Here is a 16,498-nt window from a genome sequence, read left to right on the forward strand (position 1 = left end):
TCATTCAACGATTCATGAGTGAATGCATTCTTAAAATTCATTGACTATCTGTATGTTTAAAAAAAATAAACCAATGACTAACGAATTCCAAAGATGTGAAGCTACTTAAAAACAATAAATAAATAAATATCATGGGACACTTCACACTAATTGAACTAGTCCCAAACTAAGCAAAACTTGTACTATGGATACTAGGCAACGAATATATAGATAACTATATACTAACATACATATTAAACATCCAAGAACAAACATTCGTTCTTCTACGATAAGTGTTGAAGATCCCTTGTATCGTAACCGAAAACAAATGAATGTCAAACAAACTCGCAAGTACAAGTACAGAAGGTTCTCTCTTTTGATGTTGACGAAAGCCGCCATTTTATATGCCTACGTAATTTTTATTAGCAAATTCACCGCGCACCACCAAGCAACTTTGAACTCTAGTGCTGCGCGCGAAGGTCGTTATTATTCAGCACCAACGTTTTGGTTTAGGATAGGGTTGTAAATCAATAAAAAAATAATACTCACATATAACTTAAGAGTAAATTCGGAGAAATACTTTAGTTTTCTAGCATTTTTAAATTGACGCGCCTACGATCTCCGACGGTCACAAAATGGATAATTGTACAAGGTCGCGTGCCGAATGCGTCGTCGGCTGCCTCAAAGGTTTTGTACGCCCGCAGTGGGCAAATCGCGAATTACCCAGGCACCGTTGACTCGAAACCGGTTTGGCGCTAAGAGCACAGGGTTCCCATCCCACTCGCCAATGAATAAAGGTAACAGTGAGTATTAATATTAATTCACTAAATTAGTAAAGTAAGGTTAGAATAATGGGTCATTTGATGAAATTCGATAACCTAATTTAAGCAATAACATTATGAAAAGAAGAGAAAAAGGAAGATCAAGTATAAAATATACTTAAATCAATAAAATAAAGAAGAAAATAAACGTTATTTCATATCAAAATTCGATTAAAATACTTTAACTTTTTGGTGTGCACCATATGATACTTAAACAATTCAAAGCAATAACAGGGTAAGTAATGAGTGGCCTTATCCTTACAGAATGTGAAAAACTTGCACAAAAAAAAATATTGGAGGCAATTTTGCCGTAAGATCGATATGGGCATTAAATCTATTTTTTTTTGGCAAACAGGACTAAAATTATATATGTCAGCAGTGAGTACAATTTTAATCTTTTCCAAAATTATAAAATTAGTCTAGCGCGTTTTAATCTTAAATGTTGATTAATTGAATACTTTCAAGGCTACAAAGGGTTAATTATAATCCGGGTGTTTTTATTTTCATATTGAACAGCATGCCAGCTCCATTGATATAACTACTCTTTGGAAAGAAAACCGTACGACCGATCTTGGACATTTTTTCTTACACTGTGCGTGCGTGCCCAAGCCAAAAGCCAAGTTTCTAATGAATGAATGGATCAAATAAACGAATGAAATAAAGTGAGTGAGTATGAGTGAGTGAGTGAGAAGAGTTGAGAGCGAGCAGCACAGCAAGTAGCGAGACGAGAGGCAGTGTTGCCACTTTAGCTAATTTTAACTAGATCAGACAAATTTACGAAAAAGATAGCTACAAAAAAAAAAAATAGTGGAAAAATTTTTTTAGCCACACTTTCTAGCTACTTTCAACAAGTAAGTTACCACTGTTTCAATCAATTTAATTTGTAATGTAAAACGTACTGCCGTGCGCTACCTACGTAATTCCTGAGAATATCCTTCAAGAAATAATTAGGAAAAACTAAGAAACCCGTAAAAAAATAAACCAGACCGACATCGATTTTGAATTCATTTTTTCGTAAATAATAATGTAAGAGAAAGAAATATAAAAATTAAAGACTTATATTCCATGTTGTCTTTTTTTTTGATTTTTTGATTTTTGGCAGAGTATTTTTGCGAAACTAGCTACTTTTTACCGTACGTTTATTTAGCCACTTTTTCTTTGGGCAAGGTGGCAACACTGTTGAGAGGGCTAGACAGAGGTGCTGTCCTGTCCTTCCTTGCGTGCTGTTTTCAAGTTTTGTTGTGTTATTGTAGAAAGAAAAGCATTTAATTGTGATTAATTCAGTCTAACTTGTTTCTGTCTGCCGCTATAATGGCCATGCAACCGCACAGCAAGAAGAGAGTGTGTTACTACTATGATAGTAAGTTATTACCCGCCACTAGGGACTTAATATTTCTCTTAATGTTTTACATAATTACGGGTTAGAAGTAATTTTTTTTATGAATTTTCTATTTAAAACTCATATTTTGCTACTATTTTTATTAGTAATCGCATTTTGGTAAGTGCTAGGTATTCATCTTTCTACTTTTAATGAATTGTGTAACGATACATTTCACAGCGTCTGTACCGTGGTCCGCGTTCTCATTGGTTCGTTCACTTTGTTCGCACCTTCATTTGTACAGTACAGCTACGAATGTGTCAAGCTACGAAATGAACTGAGTAACAAAGTGATAGAAAGTTGAAATTGATATTTGGGTGTATAAAATTTTGGAAAATGATATATATTTTTTTATTATAGGTGACATCGGTAATTACTACTATGGGCAGGGGCACCCTATGAAACCGCATCGTATACGTATGACTCACAATTTATTGTTGAATTATGGCCTTTACAGAAAAATGGAAATTTATGTGAGTATATGACACTTCTGTAAATATCATTTTAAATTCACCTATACGTGCATACACAAACATGTAGTCCTATCAAGGAGGTAGCAGTTCTAATTGGGTTTATGTTTCAGAGACCACACAAAGCGACCGCAGATGAAATGACAAAGTTTCACTCAGATGATTATATCAGATTTCTTCGATCAATTCGGCCAGATAATATGTCAGAGTACAACAAACAGATGCAAAGATGTATGTTACAATTGCTTATTAAAATTTTCAATGATTTATTTGTGACAAGGCATTTTCACAAATTGTTATGGACATTTTATTCATTTGCAGTTAATGTTGGTGAAGATTGTCCAGTTTTTGATGGTCTTTATGAGTTCTGTCAATTATCTGCTGGAGGCTCAGTTGCTGCTGCTGTCAAGTTAAATAAGCAGGTATTTACTAATAATAGATTTCTATTATTTGATTTGATTTGATTATTTAATCATTGCAAATAATTAGTTTTTTGAGTAATAACCTCATAAGTCCTGACTTTTTTACCATACATAGGTACATAGTTCTACAGACCAAGCTGAGAATTGTAAGATTTGTCATTTTAGAAATTATTTAAATAAATTAAAAGTCCTCATTTGACTGAAAAAAAAATTACTTCATGTATTACATACTTACATACATTAGGCAGTTATTCTTACAATTGATTTGTACTTTATGAAGTACACTAAGACTTACGAGGTTATAATAATAAGACATAAAGCAATGTAATAGCATAACAATACTAAATTATTTCACAGGCTTCTGAAATCTGCATCAACTGGGGTGGTGGGCTTCACCACGCTAAAAAATCAGAAGCTTCCGGCTTCTGTTATGTAAACGACATTGTACTGGGAATTCTTGAGCTGTTGAAGTACCACCAGAGAGTTTTATACATTGACATAGACGTTCATCATGGAGATGGAGTTGAAGAAGCATTTTACACAACTGACAGAGTCATGACTGTGTCATTCCATAAATATGGGGAGTACTTCCCTGGCACCGGTAATTAAATGCCTTATTTTAACATTTACAGATGTTGATTAATCTTAAGTGATAGCCATTCAAAATATTTCGGTAACCAATCTTATTTAAACATCCTACTAATATATGTATGTAACCTGCCAAATCCATTCTAATATCTATTTATATTTTATTACTAAAGTAGTAAATAGGTCACTTTGTGTGTTTGTGTCATGTTGTTAATCTTAAAAACTACTAAACCAATTTAAAATATCTTTAATCATTGGAAAGCTTCGCTATATCAGTTCAATATAGGTTATTTATTATGATTTTTACCGGGTACTGCCTTTTTGCAACCTGTTATAGCAAGCTGTAAAACTGTAAATATTTCAGGATTTATTTCAAAGCCATCATGTAGAATTAGGTTAGGTTATTTTTATAAAAATCCTGAAATATTTACAGTTTCAGAAATATTTTAAATGGTTGGGAAATAAAAAGTTACAAAATGAAACAGATTGCCAAACATTATTTGCCGCAACGAACAATTAGTAAACCATGATTTTACTTGTTTGATTTTTTAGGCTACTTGTTATAGATTACCTAAGATTTTTGTTTTGTTTTGCTGTGAAATTTTTGAGTCCCATGCAATTTTCTAAGACTATTACGGTCACAATCGTTAATTCGGGACAATTCATAGGATTTTTTGACGAAATGGCTCTCAAATTTATAGACGGAGAGCGAACTCCAAAATTTCGTACCTACTTGATACCGCGATCAAATGCACAATGGTTTCCCATAAAACTGATGCTAAGTCCGAATTTGATAGTCTGCCGCGGCGGAACTTGCCGAAAATCATATATTCTTAAACCGCTCTCCGTCTATAACGTTAGTGACCGTATATATGTATTTTACAAAGATTAATTGCATTTTGTTCTCCCTCAGGCGATCTTCGTGACATTGGAGCTGGAAAAGGGAAGTACTATGCCGTAAACATTCCGCTCCGTGATGGAATGGATGACGAGTCATATGAATCAATCTTTGTTCCTATTATCTCAAAGGTCATGGAGACCTTCCAACCTAGCGCTGTTGTGCTTCAATGCGGTGCTGATTCTCTAACAGGTAATTGAGATTATAATGTGGTACAGTAAGAAGATGGGGAAGTGTTTGCGTATACAGTAATGTTTTTCGACATGTATAAGGGTAAGAAACGTTAGGCAATACGGCTTCAGTTCTGAAAGGGTTATTGCAATTATAATTTTCTATTATGTACCTATATTTAAAAACTAGCGTTTACCTGCGGTTTCGCACGCGTAAATCATTAGATATAGCAGTTGAATTGAAATTCCGGGATTTTATTAAATTTTCATGGGAATCCCCTAAAATTACATTGTGGTCTTCATTGACATTAAATTATAACAACCATGCCAAATTTCGTAACTCTAAACCCAGTGGTTGTTATTTCGAGATTTTATCTCTATCCCGTGAGAATATCGGGAGAAAAAGTAGCTTATGTGTTATTCCAGATGTCCAGCTATCTACATACCGAATTTCATGACTCTAAGCCCAGCGGTTATTAGTTCGAGATTTTATCCGTATCCCGTGGGAATATCGGGATAAAAAGTAGCCTATGTGTTATTCCAGCCAGACGTCCAGCAACCTAGATACCAAATTTCATGACTCTAAGCTAGGCGGTTGTTATTTCGGAATTTTATCCCTATCCCGTGGGAATATCAGGATAAAAAGTATCCTATGTTTTAATTCAGGTAATAAAGCAACTTTTTCATCCAAATCCGTCCAGCTGTTTCAGCGTGAAGAAGTAACAAACATACTCACTCACAAACTTTCACATTTATAAAGTCGGATAAATCCCTATTTCCCTTGACTTTACCTTACTTTAAATTAGCATATTTAGGGGCTGTTTCGCCATCCATTGATTAGCGTTAACCGACGGTTAAATGTGATGCCGTCTCCGTCTATTCGAACAAAACAAATAGAGACGGCATCACACCTAACCGCCAGTTAACACTAATCAATGGATGGTGAAACAGCCCCTTATTGTTTTCTTAGTCTTAGGAAAATGTATGATGGCCAGCTAATGGATGATGTTTCATTTTTTTAGGCGACAGATTAGGGTGCTTCAATTTGACGGTGCGAGGGCACGGGCGCTGCGTCGAGCTAGTAAAGCGATTCGGTCTTCCGTTCCTTCTTGTTGGTGGAGGAGGGTAAGCATAATCATATCACTTTTAGACCAACCAAACAATACATTAATAGCCACTGGAGGCGGCGACATGTGGTACCAATTTAATGTTTACAAATCTTGGCGCTGACCAACTGTGATTTCCACTAGCATGTTCATAGACCAGTAAAAATATTACATGACTGCATAATATCAGGCCCTGATGCTCATCTACTCACCATACTGTGCCATATTCAGCTCACTAGATATGTAACTTGTGACTCATGTGTGTTATAGTACTCAGGATTGACGTTGACGATTGTGTCTTGTTACAGCTACACCATTCGCAACGTATCCCGTTGCTGGACGTACGAAACTTCAGTTGCCCTCGGAGTGGAAATCGCCAATGAGCTCCCCTACAATGATTACTTTGAATACTTTGGACCAGACTTCAAACTACATATATCGCCTAGCAACATGTCCAATCAAAACACGCCAGAATACTTAGAGAAAATAAAGAATAGACTCTTTGAAAATCTGAGGATGTTACCACATGCACCTGGTGTGCAGGTAAAAAAATAATCTCATATTCAGTAATTAGTATTAACCCTGCAACGAATTTGTGTTCAAATCAATATAGACAAAGAATATACATATGTAGCTTGTCAGACTGACATGAACATTTACTTTTCCTAGGTTCAGGCAATACCAGAAGATGCTGTCAATGACGAATCAGAAGATGAAGACAAAGTGGACAAAGACGAGAGGCTACCACAAAGTGATAAGGTAAGCGTAACACGCTTAAATCTTAATTATCTTTTTTTTCTTTTATTATACTTCGTTTTTTTAGCATTAGAAATAGGGTAAACAATCTTGATGAGTCTTTTTATTGAAAAACGTTTTAAAAAAACAGTAACTATTACTTATGATATCAAAAGCATGTACATGATCGATCATATGTCTTTACCTGTGGTCTTTGCTAATTGTTATATATATGCTGTGACTTATTTTTCAAAAGTGTTTTAAATTTTTCAATGAAAAGACACGTCAAGATCGCTTACCTTCTTTCTAATTAAAGTAAACAAATGTGGCTTCGTTTTCGATACCCTTGTTAAATCCATTGCTTTGCTTTTTGAAAAGGGGTTTAACTAATGTAATAGAAAATCGGGTATGTATTTAGATATACAATTAATATTATTTTTTCAATTCCCATTAAATAACTCATCTAATTATTGGTTCAGAATCATAGGCTAGTCTAATTATAGTTCAAACTGTAATAACATTTTTAACTAACATTTAAATGTCATTTAAAATGAGAGTGTAACTTGCCATGCATTGTATACTTGCAATCTAACTCACTGTACTTGTTTGTATTTATTTTCTACCCACTTTGATTTTGTTAGCATGACCGTTTGCGCATTTAATTTAGTTCTTAAGAAAAATATTTTTTCTCAGTAAGTGATTGTAAATCTTATGAGAAATAAGTAATCTTAAACCTAAACCTAAAGCTAGAAAAAAAGAAGTATAAATATGGCAAAATAGCACTCTACACTGTTGTATAGCCCGCGGAACGTAAATCTGATGATGAAAGTTAATTTCTGCAGTAGAACAGGCCTATCAGCGCATTCCAGCCCTGCCCGTTCCGCGCATTTAAAGCCACTGCTAAACTTATGTACCGTAGGCTGTATTTTTCGTAAGAAAATGATAAATCCTTTATTAAATTATGGGAATGCTTAATATTTGTAAACTTCGCAGGACAAGCGTATCACCGGCGACGGCGAACTGTCGGACTCCGAAGACGAAGGCGAGGGCGGGCGGCGCGACAACCGCTCGTACCGCACGCCGCAGCCGCGCAAGCGCCCGCGACTCGACAAGGAGCCCGGACAGGTCAAGGATGAAGTCAAAAGTGAGTGACATCTGGCTTCTGATTAGCTGGGTAACCCCTGAACGAGGCAGCCATTTTAAATCTGATTTTGACCCTGTGGCGAACAAAATCATGCCTCATGCGCTTGCGTCGCGAGGCGGCTCGCTCAGTGGGGAGGGGACACGGCTGCCCACTCAATCCCCTTATTCATATTCATATTCATATTCATATATTCATATATTTATTCAAAAAAAACAATACAAGTATTGTGTTTGAAATAACATAAATAAAAAATAGCATATACATGACAACATTACAAAAAGCTTAACCTATATCGACACGTCATTAAATATTTCTTCCACACTATAAAAACAATTTCTTAACAAAAACATTTTTAACATCTTTTGGAACAAATAATCATTTGTAATAGTTTTTAACTCACTGGGCAGCCTGTTAAATAGTTTGACAGCTTGATGACTGGCGGAATGCGTTACGACTTTCAGTCTTGGACAAAATTTAAATTTCCTATTTTTGGTACGTGTAAGTATACGTTCAGTTTGTTCCTCTCTGATCTCACTCTTAAAAAACTTTGTGAGCAGCACCAAAACGTACAAACTAGGCACCGTAAGGATTCCTAGTTCTTTAAAATAATTTCTGCACGAAACCCATGGAGGAATGCGAAACATAGTCCGAACAGCTCTTTTTTGTATTACGAGTGCTCTATTTATATTATATTGGTAGCTATTTCCCCAGAGTTTAATGCTATATCTCAATTTAGATTCTATCAAGGCATAATAGACTGTCTTGAGCTGCTGAATTCCCATGACTTCCCTGAGACATCGTAAGGCATAGCATGCTGACGCAATAGAGCTCTCAACAACCTCCAGTTCCTGCTTCCAATTTAGATGCGAGTCAATACGCACACCAAGACAAGTTACATGATCTACTACATCAATGATAGCTCCATTCATTAACACTTCAAGTTTATCGGTATTTTTGGAGTTATATTTAAAAAATAATAATTTAGTCTTATCCGTGTTGACTCGTAAATTATTTTTTGAAAACCAGAAACTAAAAGCAGAGGCTGCATCGTTAGCAATTTTATTTAGTTCTTCGTTACTATCAGCACAAAGAGTTGCACTAATATCATCAGCATATACTGACAACTTACAATTTGCAACTGTATTACTTATAAAATTTATGAGGTCGTTGGTAAATACAAGAAAGAGCAGAGGGCCCAGAATGGATCCTTGTGGAACACCGCGCTTAACATCAACAATCTCAGATTTAACGATTTTTTCATAATTATTTTCAACGTTAGTTATTTCCACAAATTGCTTTCTGTTTTGGAGATAGTTTAATAAAAGTTGGTATGCATTTCCCCTGATTCCATAAAATTCAAGTTTTTTCATGAGTATTACATGGTCAACGGTATCAAAGGCGGAGCTTAGGTCAATAAATAGACTCGCCACTCTTTTTCCCTTATTAATCTCACTTATAATATCATCTACTAGAGTGTCAATAGCATCGGTGGTTCCTAAGTTTTTTTGAAATCCAAATTGCCGACAGTTGATGATACCATTTGAAACAAAGTGATCCAAAAGACGTGATTTAATAAGTTTCTCAAATATTTTCGAGAGAATCGGGAGCAGCGAAATCGGTCGATAGTTTTTAAGGTCGGTCTTTATTCCTTTTTTATAAATAGGTAAAACCCTAGCCACTTTTAACTGTTCAGGAAATACTGCAAGATCGAGACATGTATTAAAAAAATATGCCAAAGGGTTTGCCAATAAGTCTATACAATCTTTGATCACCGAAATCGGCATTTCGTCAGATCCATAAGACCTTTTGTTATCCATAGATTGGACTATTTTAGTAATTTCCGTTGATGTAACTGATTTCCAGGATATGTTATTGAATTTCTTATTGGTGGATTGTTCAAGGGCATATACGGCAGAATGAAAATCACCTGTGCTTGGGTCATTACTGTGATCGAAACCTTTTGAAAATAAGTTGACCACCTCCTGAGGATTTCCTACTACTTCATTATTTTCCTTCAGGATAAGTTTACCAACTTGTTTATTTCGTTTATGTTTACGATGTTTGTTTACAATATTCCATATGACTTTTGAAGATCCCTTGGCATTATTTATCTCTGATTGGACTGCCGTCCTTTTTGCATATCTGACAACTCTTCTGAAGACATTCATATATCTCAGGCGGTATTCTAGTATAGATTTATCACAGGTTTCTTTATTTAAATTTGTCAAGATTCGCTTCATTCTGCTAGCAACTTTTATGCCCTTTGTAATCCATTTAATTTTAGAATTTCTTCTTAATTGAAATTTTCTTCTTTTTGTTCTAAAACTAAGATGAAAAGCATTTAAGATCTCGTTCAAAAATTCATGTGTGCTTAATTTATACCAGTCAATAGCTTTTAACCTGCACCTAAAAGACTGAAGGCTTACCTTACTGCTGACAAATCTTTTTTCCCTGACCACAAATATTTTTTCAGTTTTATTGTTTTTAATAGCGCTAGTAATAAGTTCACAGAAAATGGCAGCATGCCCGTCAGCTATACCGTTGTGATCTATTTCAGTGGACAAGATGGAATCCAGGGGTAAATTCGTTATGTAGTTGTCGATACAAGAATTAGAATCGTTCCTTCTAAAGGTGATATCATCAATAAGGTGCCTAAAGTTATAAGATTTTAACAAATTTAGAAAATCAAGTCGTTGCTTACTATCTGTTAATAAATTGATATTAAAATCACCACAGATTATAGCCTTTTTATTGAAAAGCTGCTGCAACAGCAGTTCAAATCTTTCCATAAACATTTCAAAGTTTTTAATATATGGGCTTCTATAGCAGCAACAGATATGCACATTTGTATCTGTGTCTCTAGCGCCACAAATTTCAAACCCTTCGGCTGAATACAAATTCTGACACCAAACTAAATCTTCCGTGTCTCTGTCATTCAGTGCCAATATGAGAGTACCACCTCTTTTTTTTGTTGGCCGTGTGTTATGACAAACTACTTTATAATTTTGTATATTTAGAGAAGTAACCGAGTCTTTGTTAAGAAAATGTTCACTTAAACATAAATATTGTATTGGTTTATTTTGTGCCTCAAGATAAATCTCAATTTCATTTATTTTATTCGAAATGCCACACACATTTTGATGCAGTAAAATTAGGGTATCGTTATGCAATGAGTTATTGGGCACGAAAAAAATCATTTTTGCTAGTATTATTTACGACACAATCAGAGCAGTTTGCAATCCAGGAAATATTATGTTGTAGGTTTTTAATGATGTTTTTCATGCCACGATTATTTAATCTACCGCTTCCATCTGAGAACATATCAAATGTTAGGTTTACATTACAGTCATAGACAAAGAAGCATTCATTGTGATTCTGCAAATCGTTTAACAAGAGACAGTTAAATCTTTCTACTCTTTCATTAAATAGCGGTCGACCACATATAAATGTTGGACAAGATACAATGATATTAGTAAAATTTATACTTTTTACAACTTCTTTTATGTGATGTACAAGAGCGTTTATATCAGTCAGCTCCTGGAAATCCTCTTCCCCTAAAAATGATCACGCAGTAGTCCTTCCTCGTCATAGTTTGTAGTCGCGTTGGTAATTCCTTAAATAGCTCCCTCACGCCTGCACCAGGTATAATGTGATGGCAATAAGATAAATTTTTGAAACCATCATTGTCTCTTATAATTTTGACTATTTTATTTCTGTTATTGCTGCTCAGAATAAGAAGCTTATTCTTGCTAGTGAAGCACAGGTTTTTATTGTTTCGAGGGTCATTCATCGCTGGACTTTGCTCATCAGGTTTAGACTTATCACCATCATTATTAGGCGTCGATGTTGAACTTGCTGTATGTCCTTCAGGCAGCGCATCATTGGGTTTAGCCGTCTGTTGTTTTTCGCGTTGTTTCTGGGCAAGTACAGGAGTGGAAGAAATAGATGCCGAACCCTGAGCGAGATTTCTGTACATAGTACATTTTTTACGTGTCTCAGCTAGAGTGTCCTGTAGCTCATAATTTTTGCCTAGCAGTTTTTGTATTTCGTTATCTGCGCTCATGAGCTGGTCTTTTAATTCTCTAACTTGTGCTTTCAGTTTCTCGACAATAAACCCATGCAATTGTGAGTCTAAATTGGGCAAACTATGAACACTAGCGTAGCTGGTTTGTTCTTTATTTGTAGTGAGTTTATTCATGTGTTTTTCCGGGATTAATATGCTATCAGTGCAAGTTAGGTCAGGACAACTTTTATTTGCAAAACTATCATCACAAGATAGCGATGAAAACGAGTTGCACACTGGTACGTTGTATTTTCTTACCGTGACATATTCCACGGACTCATGAAGGCTTCGAGTAGAAGATGGGTATTTACATTCGGTTGAAGCTGCTCCTGTATGAGACTCAGCCTTACTTTTATCACTCGTACAATCAGTAGTTGGTGTTTTAAGCAACTGCTTAGGGCCACTTATCTGCGATGACGTTAACTTAGTGGTTTTTGCCTTTGTAATTTTCTTTAATTGTATCTTAGGCGTACTTGTTCTTTTCCCCTGTAATTTACTCTGTCTGCACTCTATGCAGGTCCAAGTAGCTTTGCGATCTTTATCGAGTAAATTAAAACGCTTTTCCATATTTGTGCAAGACAGGTCGTAAGCTTGTTTGCAGAGTACACATGTAAGATAGTGTTTCAGTAGAATTACTTTTTTACAACGTCCACAGATTGGGTTCGGCGCCATTATTAATAGTTTAGAAGCACTTCGAAAGCACACGCAGAAGAGAAAAAAAAAGCAAAAGGGAAAAAAAATACAAAAAGTTATAACGAATTTGTGATTCGATCATGCGTCCGCTAGACCACAGTACAATTCACTTCAAACTGAGCTACCGTAACAGTACTAAAGCATGCGAAAAAGCCGTATAGGAAGCAATCTTTGCACTCACACTGTGTTTACATGCGCTGATTGGCTGATTCGTAGAAGCGGTCACTTCGCGAGTCTCACGAAATTCGACAGTTATGATTGTTTTAAATTTGTTTTATCGATAACTCACGATTCCGCTGGCGAAATCACAAGCATGATGCACCAAATTGAAGCACTATTTATAAGCTTCACGTTAATATAACTGTATTTGTGAAACAATTTGTTTAAACAACACTTTTATTTTTTCAAGTACGGAGCAAACTGATATAGGTGTTGCCTCTAAGACAACTCTCCGCGCGATGATAAACCATGGAACATAATGGTCATTGCTCGAGAAACCGCAGAACGTTAGTTTAGTCACATGCTTCTGTTAGGAAAACTGGTAGGATTTGGTTGATACAATATAATATTAATTAACTTGTTCAGACTATCAATGCAGCTACTGTTGTGCACATAATTCAAATAGTTTAAATTTTAATTATATCTAGTGTCATCCACGAAGACGCGTGATTTTGTCAAAATTAGACATTAATGACATTGTAATAAGAACCACGGCACGTGTCAACGTGAATGACTACACATATATGTATATTTATTTACAAAAGTATGTCGATACCTATATCTTTGTTTTTGATGAATTTGAGGAGATATTGTAAATTGATTAATTTATTTTTGTTTCAGCTGAAGATTCAAAAGACGATCTAAAGAATTTAAGCACCATAGAGGAACCAAAGAAAGAAGTCCCGAATAATCCCTGATGCGTTCGTTAATGCGGAGTTAGGTTAGGAGTTTCACCCGCGATGTGTGCGTCTACCTACTGACAACATATCATGAAGTAAATTACTATTCAACCGAACTATTTGTTGACGCTTTGAGAGAAAACCAACATCCAATCAAGGTTTTCAGATACTTTGGAGTCATTCAATAAGAGAAACATTTCTCTCTGAGTGCCTGTTGATAGTCAATTTACTGCACAAAAAGGTAACAAGCCGTCAGTAGCCCGAAACAACAGTAATGTTAGGGCAAATCTATATTTTCAAGAACTGTAATATGAAGTAAAATTTGTACTAAATATTCTTCCATAACAAAAAACAAATCTCAGAGATCTCGAAAATAAGCCTCACAGTTCCTGTTTTAAGTCGCGCAAGACAGGTCGCCCGTAGGTTAGCGTTTGTATTTACATAGTTATGTAATGTGATTGTAAATTCAATTTTAAAAATAGGACAAAGAATACTTAATAAAAGTGTTCTCTCTCCCAACGGAGTAATAATGTAGACAGCAAGTGGCTTTTATTCAATTTTTCTATTTAGAACAGTTTTTGGACCACTAGTTTTAACCCCCTATAGGCCGACGTCAAATTTCGATTATTAGAATTTGAAAGTAACTGGGCTGTTTCACCATCCATTGATTAGTGTTAACTGGCGGTTAGGTGTGATGCCGTCTCTATTTGTTTTGTTCGAATAGACGGAGACGGCATCACATTTAACCGTCGGTTAACGCTAATCAATGGATGGTGAAACAGCCCCTAAATCTGACACTAATCAATTAGTAAAAGTTGACATTTGCTTTGACGTATGTTCTGTCCTATTTAGGACGTTGGGCTTTAGGAGGTTAAACAAACACGAGACAAGTATTGGGGGTGCGCAGACATCGCATAACTTTAATGTAAAAATGAGATATTTTTATTTCAAAAATGTTACGACACTAGGACTGACTGGGTCATTTCTATGAGGACTGTAACCAGACTGTCACTAAGTGCGTCCCTTTCTAACAATCATAGTAGGAAAGAGGCACACTGAGCAACTACCGACACTGGTTTGCTAGTTCCACAGATTACGCTAGTTCATATTTATCGTTATACAAGGCATCTGTGCATCCTCGAATTGCCGCGATTGGCTAAGTTTTGTTTCTATATACAGGGTGTAACATTCATATCGGTCAGCATGGGAAAGTCTGAAACTATTAATACATAAAAATATGTTCTTAGGAACTATGTCATCTATTTTAGTAACAAGAAACACTGCATGCATTCAGCTCGAGAATCGAACCCGGACGTTTTGAAATAAAACTTACATTTTTAAAGAATATGAAATACGATGCATTTTATTAATTCTAGACACCGTGTTTCATAGTAAAATTTATTGCTTATGTATGACCTACACTACCAATATCCAAATAGAAATAATGTATGTTTTATTTTTCAAAACAACCAGATTCGATTCCTAAACTGAGTAAAACTTTTTTTAAATGCAGTTGTTCTGGTTACTAAATTCAATGACATGGTTCCTAAGAACAGATCTTCGTGGGTATTTCTTATAGTTTCAGACTTTCCCATACTGACCGATATGAATGTTACATTCTGTATACACCTACAGTCAGGTTGCATAGTATTGTTAATTATGCTTATGATGAAAATGAATTCAGTTTGTAAGCAAAATAAACATTCATAATTTGTCAGTGAATTGTTTTTTTTTTCTTTGATATCACTAAAATGCTCTTTTTTTAAATGCATAAAAAACTTCAACGCATTCACTGCCACCTGAATTCCACAGGTGCCACCGACGCACACGACAGCGGCACTGGACAAAATTCCAAAAACGCATATGTGCGTCGGTGGCAGTGAATGCGTTAAAAGGGCATTCTGTGTACAGAAGATGTTACGACAACACTCATCTAAAATCAACTTAATCGGTATTAAATTGAAAAATTTCACTTTGACCACCTGAATTGTCTGATCAAATTGTTTCTTGTAATTCTAAGCCAACTTTACTAATCAGGAAATGTTTGATCTATTCTTAAATAACATTTAGTGTATAACGTCGTAGTTGTGTAAGTTGTATGGTTAATTTATAATTTATAATAATAACCTGCGCCACTGAAGACGGGATTATTTATGTCAATTCTGGTGTCCGAAACTTTTGCATTACATTGAAACCAATAATCAGGGGCCCAATTTCTGAAATAATATTTGTAAAAATACTTACCATTTCAAAATACAGAAAAACTGCTATAAAAATGCAAATGGAGTAGGACGTACCTCTTATTTCATTTACCGCTCAGTTCAATGTTTAATGCGAGCGAAAACTACAGTTTTGTAGCATTCACCAGTTTCGAATAATTTGTTCATACACGTGATTTAAAAAATCAGTCTCCAATTATTCCTTTTATTATAACAATTCAGATACGGAAGTAGAACCTAAAATCAGATTTCCCTCTCGCTCATTTGACACTCATGTGAGTAAGAGAGTAATTATGATTTTGTAGGATTTAGTGTCGTTTACTGTGGTGGCTGGACACCTAAAATATGTAAATATCTACGCCATTCTCAAATATTTTCCTCAATGGAGCAGGATATAATACGTCGAAAATGAAGCATTTAGACTGAATTTGCTTATTTATGTGCATCTTATGTAAATAAACTTTTATTTTTTTACATAAAAAAATTACTGAAATAAACTACAAAGCGAAATGCAATGAGAAATTGAGAACAAGTTTTGACTATGATTTTTGACCAATTATTTCCCCTAGTAGTTTTGCAGCAACTCCCCACTGAGGTCATAAAACAAACCTTTCATTAGGGCTCAAAGTATATACTTCCAGTCAGGGTTTGGGTTAAATTTTAGTGAGATAAAAATGGTTCTTCTGATCCATCTGTTTCAATGTTCTATCCAAAGAGTAGTAAGGACCTATAGAGAAAGTTCTATCTCATCTCTGGTTGCGTCATACAGCCGCCACGGAAATACTTTACAGAAAATGGAAAAAATAATCTTGAATGATTGTTACATTTCATCAGTAGCTCATGTGGAAGATTAGAATAAAAGAGAATAGACTGCCATATTGTTTTATTAAAATGTAGGTGTATGGTCTGTCCC

The 16,498-nt window shown here is 35.2% G+C and overlaps 1 protein-coding gene across 1 annotated transcript; it reads left to right on the forward strand.

Annotated features, from left to right (window-relative positions):
- The first annotated feature begins 1,961 nt into the window (after positions 1 to 1,961).
- HDAC1 (histone deacetylase 1) lies at positions 1,962 to 16,117 on the forward strand. Its single transcript, XM_074091438.1, has 11 exons — positions 1,962 to 2,160; positions 2,539 to 2,651; positions 2,762 to 2,879; positions 2,970 to 3,070; positions 3,428 to 3,671; positions 4,572 to 4,748; positions 5,749 to 5,851; positions 6,141 to 6,375; positions 6,502 to 6,591; positions 7,561 to 7,711; positions 13,308 to 16,117. Exons 1-11 carry the CDS (start codon positions 2,112 to 2,114, stop codon positions 13,382 to 13,384), a joined length of 1,458 nt encoding a protein of 485 aa, XP_073947539.1. The 5' UTR covers positions 1,962 to 2,111; the 3' UTR covers positions 13,385 to 16,117.
- Positions 16,118 to 16,498: the final 381 nt, after the last annotated feature.

Source organism: Choristoneura fumiferana, chromosome 8, assembly GCF_025370935.1.
Source record: "Choristoneura fumiferana chromosome 8, NRCan_CFum_1, whole genome shotgun sequence".
Taxonomy (NCBI): Eukaryota; Metazoa; Arthropoda; class Insecta; order Lepidoptera; family Tortricidae; genus Choristoneura; species Choristoneura fumiferana.

Excerpts from the sequence above, each read along its gene's own strand:
- HDAC1 (XM_074091438.1), top strand. The coding sequence starts at position 2,112 with ATGGCCATGCAACCGCACAGCAAGAAGAGAGTGTGTTACTACTATGAT. Across the intron at positions 3,071-3,427 it reads CTGTCAAGTTAAATAAGCAG|GCTTCTGAAATCTGCATCAA; the intron begins GTATTTACTAAT and ends ATTATTTCACAG. Across the intron at positions 7,712-13,307 it reads GGTCAAGGATGAAGTCAAAA|CTGAAGATTCAAAAGACGAT; the intron begins GTGAGTGACATC and ends TTTTTGTTTCAG.